The 14,035-nt window shown below is 40.6% G+C and overlaps 1 protein-coding gene across 1 annotated transcript in view; it reads left to right on the top strand.

The window, feature by feature from the left end:
- The window catches only part of SHANK2 (SH3 and multiple ankyrin repeat domains 2), a 325,234-nt gene that overhangs the window by 303,313 nt on the left and 7,886 nt on the right, over positions 1-14,035 (top strand). The window contains exons 20-22 of the mRNA XM_009286552.1: positions 4,558-4,688; positions 5,999-6,131; positions 7,217-9,629. Of these exons, the coding sequence (XP_009284827.1) occupies positions 4,558-4,688; positions 5,999-6,131; positions 7,217-9,629 (2,677 nt within the window). The remainder of the gene's footprint in view (positions 1-4,557; positions 4,689-5,998; positions 6,132-7,216; positions 9,630-14,035) is intronic.

The raw sequence follows: 14,035 nt of genomic DNA, 5'->3' as shown, positions 1-14,035 counted from the left end.
AGGTGTTGGGGTTAGCCTGTACCGGATCATGATCATTCTTATCCTCTGTGGGTCTGACAAGCTCACTTTCTAAGACCCTCGGTGGAGCTAATCCACATGTCTTGGCTATGTCGTACAATAAGTAATGTTGCCAGGATCATACCTCATATTTATCTTTTGGGGCCTGTATAGTGATGTGCCACCAGATCTATCTAGGCACCTGACTCTCATTTTCAAAGTTCCTCTTATGATGGATCTGGTGGTTTGATGGGCAGCATTATAATTTTTCCTCTGAGAGAGTCTGGGGATTTGAAAGAGGAGTCACTAAGCAATGTGTTCTACGGGGATAAGAGCCATCTCCTGCAACAAATCTATTAGGAGGAGACTGTCCCCTGTAATTATCACAGATATCAATTATTTAAGAAAAAGAAAAAAAAGCAACTTGCCTAGCAGCCAGACCTCTTGAGAATGTAAAAGTCATGACATGCTGTTGGGTACTGTGCCAATGTCTGTGATTAAGAGCTTTTCATCAGAGATGACCTACGTGTTGATAAAATGCAACTCCTTTCTGTGCCTTTAGGCCGTATAATTTCCTGAGGGCTGGCACCCTGAGCAGAGCATGGGTGCAATTGGTAACCCACAGGGCAGATGGAAACGCACTTTGCAATAAATTATTTTATATCTGTTGGTGCTGCCTCTCTCGGGGGAATTTAATATAGTGGCACTCAAATTGCTATATGCATGCCGAGGCATCAGACTGGCTTATACATGTGGTATCCCTGACAGTTCTCCGAAAGGATGCTGTTACCAGGAGCCCCTTGAGCGGTGGTAACTAATTATCACAGGTGTAGCATGGCTCCTGTGTTTGACTCTCAACATACCGGTGTAACTTCTCGTAAAGGTTCAGAAGAGTTTATATGGCAAAGCAGTGACGAATTCCTCCTCTGGCAAATACTAGAGAATAATTGCAGGCCTAAAAATCCTCTTCTATGATTACAACTGAGCTGCGCTCTCTGTCCAGTGAGCCGTAGACTCTTCTTCCCTGTCTTTCTGCGAGACTGAAGTTATTCAAAATAAAGCAGATAGTATTTTGTTATCCTACCAATCAGCCACAAATTGCTCCCTTATAAGTGTGTGTGCGTGCGTGCTTGTGGCTGTACTTCGCTAAAGGACCGGTTTAACGATGAAATGCAGCTGGCATGGCCAACCTCCAATGTAGGCTTTTTTCCACTACAGAATATTTCTTCCCTTCCACCCACATCCAGCTGCGTTCCTCTTAAGAATACCATTGGAGGTGTGCTGCTTTGGCCACGCTGTCGACACACCTCACACCGGGTGCAAATTTTTGCACCCATTCTGTGGCTTTTTTGTATCTCTCTTGTTAAAACTGTTTGTAAAGGTATCCTCAGAGAATTTCCAACACAAGCTTGTAAGATTCCCCTCTCATTGGTACGAGAAATGCATGCTGCAGAGTATTCAAGATCACAAGGAGGTTGGGAGAGAAGCCGATTAGTAAGCCTGACAAATTATTCCAGTATGTGCGGCCTTTTGAACATGTGTTTCTGGTGCATACATGGTTTGCACACTGGTACTGTGGATATGAACAGCCTAGTTAAAGGCAAAGGCAAGTGAAAGTTTGTCCCAATATGCTTACGTCTTATTTCTTTGGGATGAGTTTGAATGAAGCTAAATACAATTCAGCCAGTTAATTTTCTTGGCCTACTTAGCACGTTGGATAATACAGTGAGAATGTTTTTATTTTACATAGTGCTTTCACTTCAAAAGTGTGGTGCAGTTGCGGCCAGATGCTAAGATTTTGACGTATTCTGCAGGACCCGCCATGTAGCTGCTGCCATTTAGAATAAATCTCGTTCCACATGCTGGCTGCTTCTGTAGCTTCAAATTTTTTGTGGTAGTTTTAAAATGACAACAGCCACTCTACCTTTGCTTTCCGATCAAAGGCAGTAGAGCAAAAGAAGAAGCTGCGCAGATGTAGCAGCGCTGCCGTTGGAAATACTACGCGAGGAACTCCTAAAGAGTTCCTTGCAAAGCAGCTTAAGCTTTAACCTGCTCTCCTCTCCCATTTCGAAGTGCTTTAGCTAGACTTGGCAAGGCACAAAGCACCACTTGAATGGGAGTAGCTGTAGGATGAGAAGGACTGAGAAGCTGTCTACAGACAAGAAACCTGCAATACACTTACACAAAACAAAGTTTTTTCCAGCTGGAAATAGTAGATGGTATGAAGAATTGGTACCAACTGATATTTTGGTCAGATCCAAAATTAGGATCTGACTTCTAGTATTGTCTAGCAAAATCAGTGCAGTCGGAGGGTATGTATGTTTCATCCCCAAACAAATATTTTCATGCTTTTCAAGTGTCTGTCATAGCCTCATCACTCTTTCCCTGTAGCTTTTTTGTTGTCTGAATGGGTATATGGTTACATGTGTCTGTTAAAAATAAAGGGGATCAGTTCTTACATGGTATATTTATATTTCTTATTTACAGATTTTGAGTACCTAGTGCTTCAGTTTCCAAAACTTCCTTCTTTCTGTATCCCAAAGACCAGTTGTTTGGCTTCTGGGATGATGAAAAGGGTGGGAGAGACTTAACAGGAAATCTCTGCCCAGTTGAAGCTCTTGGTGATAGATCCCCCGAGTACGACTCTACAGTCTAGTCATATTTTTGCTGTGTAGGTCAAATGTTCATGGTTACACCATTGCTTTCTGATGCCTTTTGCTGAGCAGAAGCGCAGATATTTTTCTTTCAGAAGTTCACAGTTTGTATTACAAAGTCTTATGAAATGTGACTTGAAGTTTGTTTTATTTTTGAATACATGTGCTGATTTTAAGAATTTTTTTCCTTTTCTCCTTCCACTGGATGATTTAAAACACACAAAAAATAAAGCAGACCAATGAAAAGAATTGAATGCTAACTTCAATTGAAAAGAAACAGCAACACTACTCTTGTGAGACAGTTTTCAACAGTGTTCAGCTTACTGATTCTGCTCAACCTTTCCTTTCCTGCCTGCTCCCTGACCCTCTGTGACACTGAAATATCCACTTCTAGGACAACCTTCTTCCTAACCAGAAGGCTAAAAGTTCTTCCCTCGCTTCTTCTCCCATTTAAAATATCATCCTTGCATCAGCCAGATCTACTGTTTAGAGGGATCAAAAGCTCTTTTCCTCCTGCCTTATTCCCATCCATATCCATACCCAGGGCCCTGAGTGCGCTGCTCTCCAGTGAGAGGTAAAACTTGAATCCCTAAATCTGATACTTGGCATAGTAACACCATCTCTAGACCACCAAAAACCTGGGGTTTTTTTTAAGTCTATAGTATCCTAATGAAGCAGCTATCCTTGTTTGAGCAAATAATCAATCATTTGGGAGATGGATCTAATTGCCGAAACGTAACATTGCTCTGCCTCACATTGTGGAAGCCTAGGAGCCAGGCTAAGGTATTTCACTCACATAAATACCAGAGGCTATATAACTAATCCTTACTTTGGTGAAACTTCAAAGGAAAAGACGCTAAATCAACATGGTACAGTGCAGTCTGTGCCTTCTTAGGAAAGCAAATGCAATGGAAGGCGTAGTAAGGAAACCTGTTGGTATGATTTAAGTTTCGATTCTGGTACAGGTTCAAAAATTGAACAGTTCTGCTGGCTTAGGCTAGTCATTTAATTTCTCCATGCCTTAGTTTCATAGTGGTAGAAGTGGCAATAAAGGAGCTGTCAGGCTATAATTAGTTGATTATATGGTACTTTGAGGTCTTCAGTCTGAGGGAGTAACGTTATATATTAAATACTGATGAACCTTGTTTGTGACCAAAGTTGGAGACGGGGCTAAAACTAACACTCTAAACTTTGGAAGATCTTGATTCAAGATTTCCCTATATTTTATGATCACATCACATGGTAGATCAGAATCCCAAATCCAAATGTTGAAGTTCTCGTTCAGATTTGGACTTCGCCTATTTGGTCTGTTTCTGACCACAACTAAATACATTCCCAGACTGTGCAGTTATTAAAATATAAAATACATATAAAAGTTTCTTTTAAACCAACGATGCAGTTACTAATGCTAATCTAATCATCCAAGAGTGTGAATAAATGAGGATGTGATTACTTCAGGAGAATAGGCATAAAAGAGCACTTCTGGAGTACTTGTTATTGTCCAAAATATCACTGAAATCCTGATGACTAAGTACAGTCTGCTTATCTCTATTTGAAACAGTGCTGTACAGATTCATTATTTCTAAAGGTCTTCTTTCCATTTCTATATAGATATTCTCCCTTCACATTTTGAAGGTTTGAAGAAGAGGATTGTTTTTCGAGTCACACTAAGTAAACATTAAATGCATGCAGGCTTAAAACTAAAGCATGCATGTTATGTAGCAGCAATAAAAAGTGCTCGGCTTGCACGACTTATGATGCTCAAGCGTTGCCTTGTTAAAATGCCAAAAAAACTTTTTCTTTGCATTTTTTTAAAAAGTAAATCTCTTCCTTTGACCTTGCAATACTTACATTTTCAGTTTTTGGACAAATGATATTTATTTTACTGAATACTTTTATATTACAGATAAGGTGGATGAAATAGTACCAGTTTCCAAGCCATCAAGAATTGCAGACAATGCAACTGTGGACTCAAGAGTGGCAACTATTAAACAGCGGCCTTCTAGTAGATGTTTTCCCTCAGCTACAGATATGAATGTGAGTGGTAGCTATGAAGTACTGCTTTCACTTCTGAAACTGATTGGAGGGGGTCTTTTGGCAGCGTGCAGGGCGTACAACAGAAACGAATTTACAAACATTGCTTTGTATACTCATTTTCCTTTTATTATCTTGTAACTTTAAGGCATGGTCTACTCTGTATTTCTAATGGTAGTTTCTCAGCAGAAGAGTCTGCGTACCCCTATAAAACTTTTCTCATTATATCCTTATATTTATTCTGAGACCGTCACATCAGCAGCATGGCTACCTCAGTGTTACTCAAACAGATGTGAACTTGCTGTGCCTGTAATCTGAGCTGGTGAGACGCCAGTAGGTTCTGAACTTGAAGGTGTCAGTACAACACTGAACCCAAGCTAAAAAACTTTGCTGAAAGTCAAGGTATGCTATTTCAGTTTCAGCACCAGAGTTAGTGCAGCAACACAATTTCCACTAATGTGAAGGTTTCTCCTACTGCAGGTTTTTTATTATTCCTAACGGCATATATAATATCTTGATTATATAATACGTGATTATTTGTAAGGGAAGAATTGACATTAAAACTATAACATGTATTAAAAACTTAAACTCAATTGCAGAATTTGCTCTTACAGAACTTCGCATGTGAAAAAATAATTGTTTTCATTGCATTTTAGATGTATTTTTCCGTTACCCACCCCTCCAAAAGAGCGTCGGTCCTGACAGAACAAGCACTTTGCTGTTCTCAGCAGCTTGGGATGGAAGGAAATTCAGGCTATTCTAGGAGGCAGAAAACAAATAGTTTTGTGATGACCTACAAGGAGGGGCAGTTGAGTGCATTGGGATTCAGGTGGCGTTCCTCAGTTCCTCGCTGAGATGCTGACTGCCAGTGTAGCCTTGCGCAAGACAACCTGAGTCGGTGCAAGAGCAGGTCTGTTCTTCAGAAGTGAAGAGAGCATACAGCTTGGTGCAGAGTGAACGTTAATACCTGTGCAGAGTGTGGCTGGGTTTTTAGAAGTGAATGAAACAAAATGCAATTGCTCATGCTTCGTTTTTCTTACAGCGCACGGAATGTGCTGGAAACCTAACGTATTGCCTTGTAAATAATTTCAGCTAACTCCACTTACAGCTGTTGTCATTTTAATGACATGTAAATAAAGCCCAGCCTTCCCTTTCTCTTCACCTCCTCCCCAAAATACCAAATTTGTTCTTTTCCATAAGAATTCTAAGTAAAAGGGACAGTGGATTAGCAGATATGACAGAAGTTATTTACATGTGAGAGAAAGACTTGCATGCTTTAATGCTTGTGGGGTTTTTTGTTTGCTTTTTTGTAGTCCATGTATGAGAGACAGGGTATTGCTGTGATGACGCCCACTGTACCAGGGAGTCCTCAAGGTCCTTTTCTGGGTATACCTCGGGGTACAATGAGAAGACAAAAATCTATAGGTAAAATGCTTCTCATGTATAGTTTGCTTGTGCATTAATCACATACTTCTAGTAACTTTGCTTCTTTCTTAAAGCATATTTCTCCAACATCTTTACCTCAGTGAATGACTGTTTAATTTTTATACAAAGTTCATGAGAAAAGAAGTTTGTGTGTAAGATGATATAATTTCCACATTCTGCTTTGATGGCAGTAGGCAAGTATTATGGAATTATAATTTAATTCCTTTCTCTAGAATGTTCCCTCTAACAAGGAAAGGCAGTGAGAAGGAAAAAAAAAAGATCAGTATAAGCCCTTTGCAATGCATTATCTAGGGCAAAATTTTATTCCTTTTTTCTTTGTTATCGAGGCAAAAGCGTAATGCTGTGTAGTTTACAAAGGAATCCCTATTGATGAAATGGAATAAAATTCACCCCTTTTTCATTCCAAATGATGACAATAGATGATTTTACAAAAGAGAAAAGAAGAGCAGACCAAATTTGGGCTTGCTTTGTTCTTGGTAGTAATCTTTGTAGTGATACTTACCAATTTAGAAATGCATTATGCTGATGTAATTATTGCAATATTATCCAGTTTATTTATGTTAAAAGCTGTATTTGTAATAATATAATGTCATCTTTTGAAATGAAACGTTATGATTTTTTTTCCCCAATAGAATCTTCACAGTCCCTTTGCTAAGCTTCAAATGCATCTTAAAAATCCATTAGGTTTCTAAGTTGCATTATTATATGCATTTATAGAGTGCTAGAGCAAGGCGTAAGCTACTCTTCTGCACAGAATGTCTTCCCCATTCAGTAATTTTCAAAGAAAATGTGCTTCTCTACAGCTACCTTGATGATACATAAAACCAAAACATTTGCCTACACATCAATGGTCAGTTTAATTAAAATTCTGTAGCATCCTTTTTAATTCTGGCATCTGGGTCTCTGGAAGTTCAACAAGAAAGAATGCTTATGGTAGGAATCAACCAAAAGACCTCTTTCATAATTTTGCATATGCCTCATGTCATGGGAAATGCACCCTGGCATTTTAGGTTGGATACAGAAATAATACAATATGAGGGGTCCCAGTGGAAGACAGGGTTTTAAATATACTTTCTGATTTTTAGGAATAACAGAGGAAGAACGGCAGTTTTTGGCTCCTCCGATGCTGAAGTTTACCAGAAGTCTTTCAATGCCTGACACCTCTGAAGATATCCCACCACCACCACAGTCCTTACCTCCTTCACCACCACCACCTTCTCCCTCTCTGTACAACTCTCCCAAATCCCCGACATCAAGGAGCTATGGAACTATTAAACCTCCATTTAATCAGAATTCAGGTTCAAAAATTTCTTTGGTTAGGCCTGAGAATGTGGGAACAATGATAAGGGACAAAGGGATCTATTACAGACGAGAACTGGACCGATACTCTCTGGACTCTGAAGACCTGTACAGTCGGAGTGCCGCAGCTCAGGCAAATTTCAGGAACAAGAGGGGTCAGATGCCAGAAAACCCATATTCTGAGGTTGGGAAGATTGCAAGCAAAGCAGTTTACGTGCCGGCCAAACCAGCGAGGCGGAAGGGGATGCTGGTGAAACAATCCAATGTTGAAGACAGTCCAGAAAAGACCTGCTCTATTCCAATCCCGACAATTATTGTGAAAGAGCCATCCACCAGCAGCAGTGGGAAAAGCAGCCAAGGGAGCAGCATGGAAATCGATCCTCAGTCTTCAGAGCAACCTGGGCAACTCCGACCCGACGACAGCTTAGGTGTCAGCAGTCCGTTTGCAGCAGCCATTGCTGGAGCAGTGAGGGACAGGGAAAAGAGGCTGGAAGCAAGGCGTAATTCTCCAGCCTTCCTTTCCACAGACCTAGGAGATGAGGATGTTGGACTAACACCGCCAACACCACGTATGAGGCAATCTAAATTTACCGATGAAGCAATGTTTAGTAGTGAAGATGGTTTTAGACAGCTTATGTCACCATCTCCGATTCCCGCACCTAGAGAGCCTGAAAATCTTTTTAATAGCAGTGAACCCAGCAATCAGAGTGATTCAAGGACATTAAATGCTTCATCCAAAACGAAAGGTACTGAAAACAGTACAGTGGCAGCTAAGTCCACAAATGCATCCAGCTCAGATAATTACGTTCACCCGGTCACAGGAAAGCTATTAGATCCAAACTCGCCACTAGCCCTCGCTCTCTCTGCCAGGGACAGAGCCATGAAAGAACAAACACAGCAGATTCCAGGCAAAGGAGACGCTGTTAAAGCTGACCTTAATAAACCACTTTACATCGATACAAAGCTGAGACCCAATATTGAAACGACTTTTCCTGTTACTGCTACTGTCACTCGGCAAAATACTCGTGGCCCATTGAGACGGCAGGAGACCGAGAACAAGTATGAAACAGATGCAGGGAAAGAAAAGAAAGCTGAGGAGAAGAAAAACATGTTGATAAACATTGTGGATACTTCGCAGCAAAAGTCAGCTGGCTTGTTAATGGTTCATACCGTGGACACAGCAAAGTCAGATGATACGCCCGAAGATGAAGAGGAAAAGAGAGCTGAAATGGAACCGAACCCTGAAAACTCCCCGCCAGAGAGGCCAGAGGGGAGCGAGGAAGCAGAAAGTGAGCTGAACGTGCCTGCTGAGCCTGAGCCACCGGCATCTCCCTGCAAAACCATCGTAGCAGCGAGCTCTGTCGATGACCCTGTCATCTTGCCGTTCCGCATCCCTCCGCCACCCTTAGCATCAGTTGATATCGATGAAGAGTTTATTTTTACTGAGCCACTACCACCCCCCTTAGAGTTCGCCAACAGCTTTGATATCCCTGACGACCGCGCAGCTCCCGGTTCGGCTCTAACAGACTTGATTAAGCAAAGAAAAAATGGCACACCTTCACCCGCGCCATTTGCCCCCAGCCAGTCGACAAATTCCTTAGACAGTAAAAAGCAAGTGGGTCTTTCAAATTGTTTGCCTGCCTCCTTTCTGCCACCCCCTGACAGCTTTGATAACGTCACTGACTCTGGGATTGAGGAGGTAGACAGTCGAAGTAGTAGTGACCATCACTTAGAGACAACCAGCACTATCTCAACGGTGTCCAGCATCTCTACCTTGTCCTCGGAAGGGGGTGAGAACGTGGATACTTGTACAGTCTATGCAGATGGGCAAACATTTCTGGTGGACAAACCCCCAGTACCTCCTAAGCCAAAAATGAAGCCCATAATCAACAAAAGCAATGCACTTTACAAGGACGCGCTAATTGAAGAAACTGTAGACAGCTTTGTTATTCCTCCTCCCGCTCCGCCCCCACCTCCGATCAGTGCACAGCCCAATATGGCTAAAGTTGTTCCCCAAAGGACATCTAAGCTATGGGGTGACGTGACGGAGGTGAAAAGCCCAATTCTCTCAGGCCCAAAGGCTAATGTTATTAGTGAATTGAACTCAATACTCCAGCAAATGAACAGAGAGAAATCCTCAAAGCCAGGGGAAGGATTGGAGTCACCTACTGGAACAAAAACTGCAAGTCTCAGTACAAGGTAAATGTAATTAACCAAATAATTTTCTAATAAAGGCTTGATTTTTTTCCCATCCCTTCACTAACTTCCCCTGTAAATCACATAGATTAAAAAAGAATGTATTCTTTATTGTACATGTTTGCTTAATGAATAGTCTGTGACAAAGAACTGTACAGAGGGGAAGAATTTCCTACATTGTCAACGTTTCTGTAGTCCACACCATAGGATAGGAGCTTTCTCAGTCTTCGCCAACTTCCAAGACAGTTTCCACAAACCTTTCAACTGTTTTGATGTGTTACTTAGATTTATTTTTAAATACTACTTTTCTCCTAAAGTATTTTTTTCTTTTAAAATGTGGTAATAATTTAATTTTTGTTCAGTCCCATAACTTATTTTGGCTCCAAACGGGTAAAAAAAGTGTTTTTGCCTAGGTTTACTTCACATTCACTGTGAGATGTCATTTGATTCATGCTGATGCCTCTGATAATCCACTTTATCATGAAGTATAATGCTATCTTAGAAAATCACTCATTGAAATCACTTTGCACTATTCATGTTATTACTAAAAAGTTAATTTAGCATCTCTACAACTTAGTATTATGGGGTTTGAGTTCTTACTTTCTATTGCACATGCTTGTTAGTGAATAGTCTCTGACGTTTACAGGTTCAAGGAGGTGGCTTATTTCTCCCAGCAGCAGCATCCCTGGTAGTGCAGTGCAAGACATTTGCATATACGTGGTTTCTGAAAGGTACTTAAGTGATTACAGTAGTCAGACACCATTGGGTAAACGTACAAATAATTGTGTAGTCACATTTGTGTGGAATATGGATATAATATCATGAAATCCACAATTATGGAAAAAAAAAGGTCATTTTGGTAGTTTTATTAAGAGCCTGAGGTATTTCTTTTTGTGGTGTGGAATGGTTTGGCCTTACACACAGCAGTTAAATGTACCTTGTACTGAAGTATTGCATATTGTTCGGCCTGGACTGCTCCACAGAAATGCATTTTTTGCAGAAATGCAGTGCTGACGTTGTTTTTAAAAGAAGATACCATCTAAGTAAATTTTATTAGAATTATTCTGCTGGATAATAACTAACTCGGCCTTTGAAAAGCTACCGTTCTTTGCATGCATGAAGATAATTTGGTTTTAGGGGAAGGGTGGCTCTGTTAATTGCAGACGATTGCTCATTCCGAAAACAGTGTGATCAAAAGCCTCAGCGCCAGGTAGTTGTATTATTTCCTGCAAGATGGAAGTCATCGAACTGGTGACAGGGAGGTATGGAGGTTATGCAAGTTTTAGAATGAAGAGATGGAAGAAAAACACTGAAATTCTGGAATTCCTGTCAGTGACACTTGACTAAGTGGAGCAGAAATTGAGCTGTCGGTACAGGAAAAGCCTTAATACATGAAAAAAAAAATACAATGAAAACTTGTACAAGAAAACCAACATATACTGGCTACCTGATGAAGACAGTCTTTAAACAAAGTTAGCACAGCGCCTGAACACTGTACATGTGAGAACACCTCAGGCAAGCATAAAATCAATACTTGTGCACTAAGCTTGAATTTACGTGTCTTGTCTTGCAGATGACTCTGACCGTTTCATTTCGTATTATTTTTCTTATGTCTTCAAGAATACTATTTTTGCTAGACCTTGATCGTCTTTTTTTTAAGCCATATGAATGTGTTGCCTCCAGCTTCAAATGTATAACATTATTTATCATCTTTTATATTTAAACTGATAGTTATTTCCAGGTTACAGTAGAGATCTTTAGCGTCCCTATTTTATTAGAAAATAACTGAGGCTAGCAACTACAATGTACTGTAAATATATCAAAGTGTTATCATTACTGAGAGGAAAATGAAAAGTAGAAGCAAATAGGGATACATCTTTTTTGTGAAAAGACATTTAAACAGGTATAAAGGCTGGAAAAAATTTGAAAAACAACTGTATCACTTCATTGGAGAAAAGCAAACTGTCACGTAAGCAAGAGTAGTCCCATATATGTTACATTTTAGAGAAAGATCTGACTTGGACAGTGTTAGAAAGTTATGTTGCTTTTCTGTCCTTTAGCTCTTTGAATTCTTATAACTCAGCTTTGGCAAATTACATAGGCTTCATTATGGAATACAGAGACTCAATTTGGAAACAAAACCCCACAGAGCGTTATTTCAATGTGACAGAAATCCTGCTTCTTTCCTGAAAAGTAAACCCAAACGGGCGTCTTTGCAAACTAGAGAGAGGATCTTGGGATATAACAATACCAACAGACCTGTGAGGGAATAAATAAGAGAAGTTGACAGTGGCATAGAGCAGCAAAACTCTTGGCTGCCGTTTGACTGTGGAAGAAAATGACACTTCCACAGAATTCCCGGTGGGAACGGAAGGTGGGAGGGCTGTATTTTGTTTCCTTCTGTGTTCAAAACTGATGTGATGATTGCATTATTTTTTAATTGAGGTCCAGAAAATGAGGTGAATTGAAGATACTAAAAATGATCAGAAAAGGTTACTCAGGATTTCTTTTTTAAGCTAGGTAATAAATCAAAGACAGCAGAAGAGATCCAGCTATCTACCGATATTAAAAGTATGTTTTAAAAGGTGCTGCAGGCAATTCCTTTTCATCTTAAAAAGGGTGAGGCAGAGAGATGTAAATTGAGCAGCTGTCCCACTTGTAAACCAGCGGTGGTTTGTTAGGTGGTGTCTGCCTGGCTGCCCCGGTGCCCAGTTGCCGACTGCCCCTGGAGCAAGGCTGGCACCTTCCCCTCTCTCTGAGCTTAACCAGCTCCACGTTCCGGGGGCGGATGAGAGAGGATTGATTTCTGAGCTTGATAAAGAGTGTGAAAGAGGGAGCAAAAGGCTAGTAGCAGAATTTATCACAGTGGAGAAAATGCTCCGATTTCTTTTTGGTGTGCTAGGTATGTTTATGCCCTGAACTGTCTGCATTAAATTTCAGTTCCGTTCTCAAAGGTGCCTGCATGAAAGCGATGGATGCATGGTAAATGCTTCCCAGACAAAGGCATTTTTTCTACTGCTTTTACTGCCTTATCTTTTAAAAAGTTAAATAAATTACAGCCTTTCTAGCCCAATTGCATGACTGACACAATTTTTTACAAAGCTGTCAAATATTATGACCAAGGAATATCATCTTGCCAAAATGCCAAGTATTAAAGCTAATGTTTAAATTTTAAAGCTAAAATTTTTAGAGTTTCTTGATTTTTTCCTGATACTGTAAAGCCTAGGACAGCGAGTTGTAGAGCTTGTAGCCCTTTTCTGTGAGGTAGCATTAGAAAGGGAGCAAGGAATTTTAGCTCACGGAAAGCAGGGATTCTGCTAAATTAAAGAACAACTCGTTAGCTCTGCTAAAGGAAAAGTGATAAAAAATGAGTACGCCTGTTCATATCCTTCAGCCAGAGAGAAGTATTGGGAAGTGTTATAAATAGGAACATTGTTCACAGGCTCGCTTGGGTTATGTTCACAGCACTAGCAGCCTGATGAAATTAAAAATATATGTTTGCTCGTGGGGACATATATGAAGTTACAGCCCAGATAGCAATTCTAAATATCACTAGGAGTTACTTTTGCACAGCCAGTAGACATACAATTGTAGTTCACTCATGGCAACTGCCCCGTTAGGGTAGCATAGAGGTGAATTAAATTGTAGATAGTTGGGTAATGGCTCACTACAGAAACCCATAAAAATATCTTCTTTCGTGTTTTTGATAAATGAGGATTAGGAAGAGATTGTTCCACAGTACTGAGCAGCATTTCTCTCTCAATTATTACATTAAAAAATGACCCTGGACTTGCTTTTTTTCTCTGCGCATTGATTTAGCAATAATTTTACACGGTGTATTTATAGTTCTCCATGGTTCTTACGGAGACACCGAGTTTCAAGATTTTTAAATAGACCATGGAAGCATTTCACTGGAAACCATCTGCTTCTCAGCGGCAGTGACCAGCCGTGGGATAGGAAAAAGGAGACCGGTAGGGGAAGGAAAAAGAGGAAGAAGCGAAAGGACGTGCTTGCTTACTTTGTACTAATAAAAGTTTAATTAAAAGGTTTGATCAGAAGGTTCTAGACCAGAGCTAATCCCACTCCCAGTTTTGGCCATCATTTACTTTACAAAATTTTGGAGATCCTTCCTCACAGAAAAGGTTGGGGGTGTTTGGATACGGGGCTCCATTTGACCCAAATACCCCGCGCTAAAGCCCTAACGATGAGCTTCGGTCGCGATTCCCATTTCCGAATTTGGATATGCGCAGGTACAGAGATGGGAAAACCCAGCCCGGGGGAGCCCCGCGGCTTGGCAGGTGATGCTCTGCTGTCAGCGAGCGGAGCGGGGAGGGCGGGAGGCATAATGGCAGGATCGACCATGATGCTATAAATACAGCAGTGCTATAAATTCACTTGAGAGGCTACTG

The sequence above is a fragment of the Aptenodytes forsteri genome, unplaced genomic scaffold, assembly GCF_000699145.1.
Source record: "Aptenodytes forsteri isolate BGI_AS27 unplaced genomic scaffold, ASM69914v1 Scaffold252, whole genome shotgun sequence".
NCBI lineage: Eukaryota > Metazoa > Chordata > Aves > Sphenisciformes > Spheniscidae > Aptenodytes > Aptenodytes forsteri.
The sequence above is the reverse complement of the archived record's forward strand: the minus strand, read 5'-3'. Positions and strand labels throughout refer to the sequence as shown.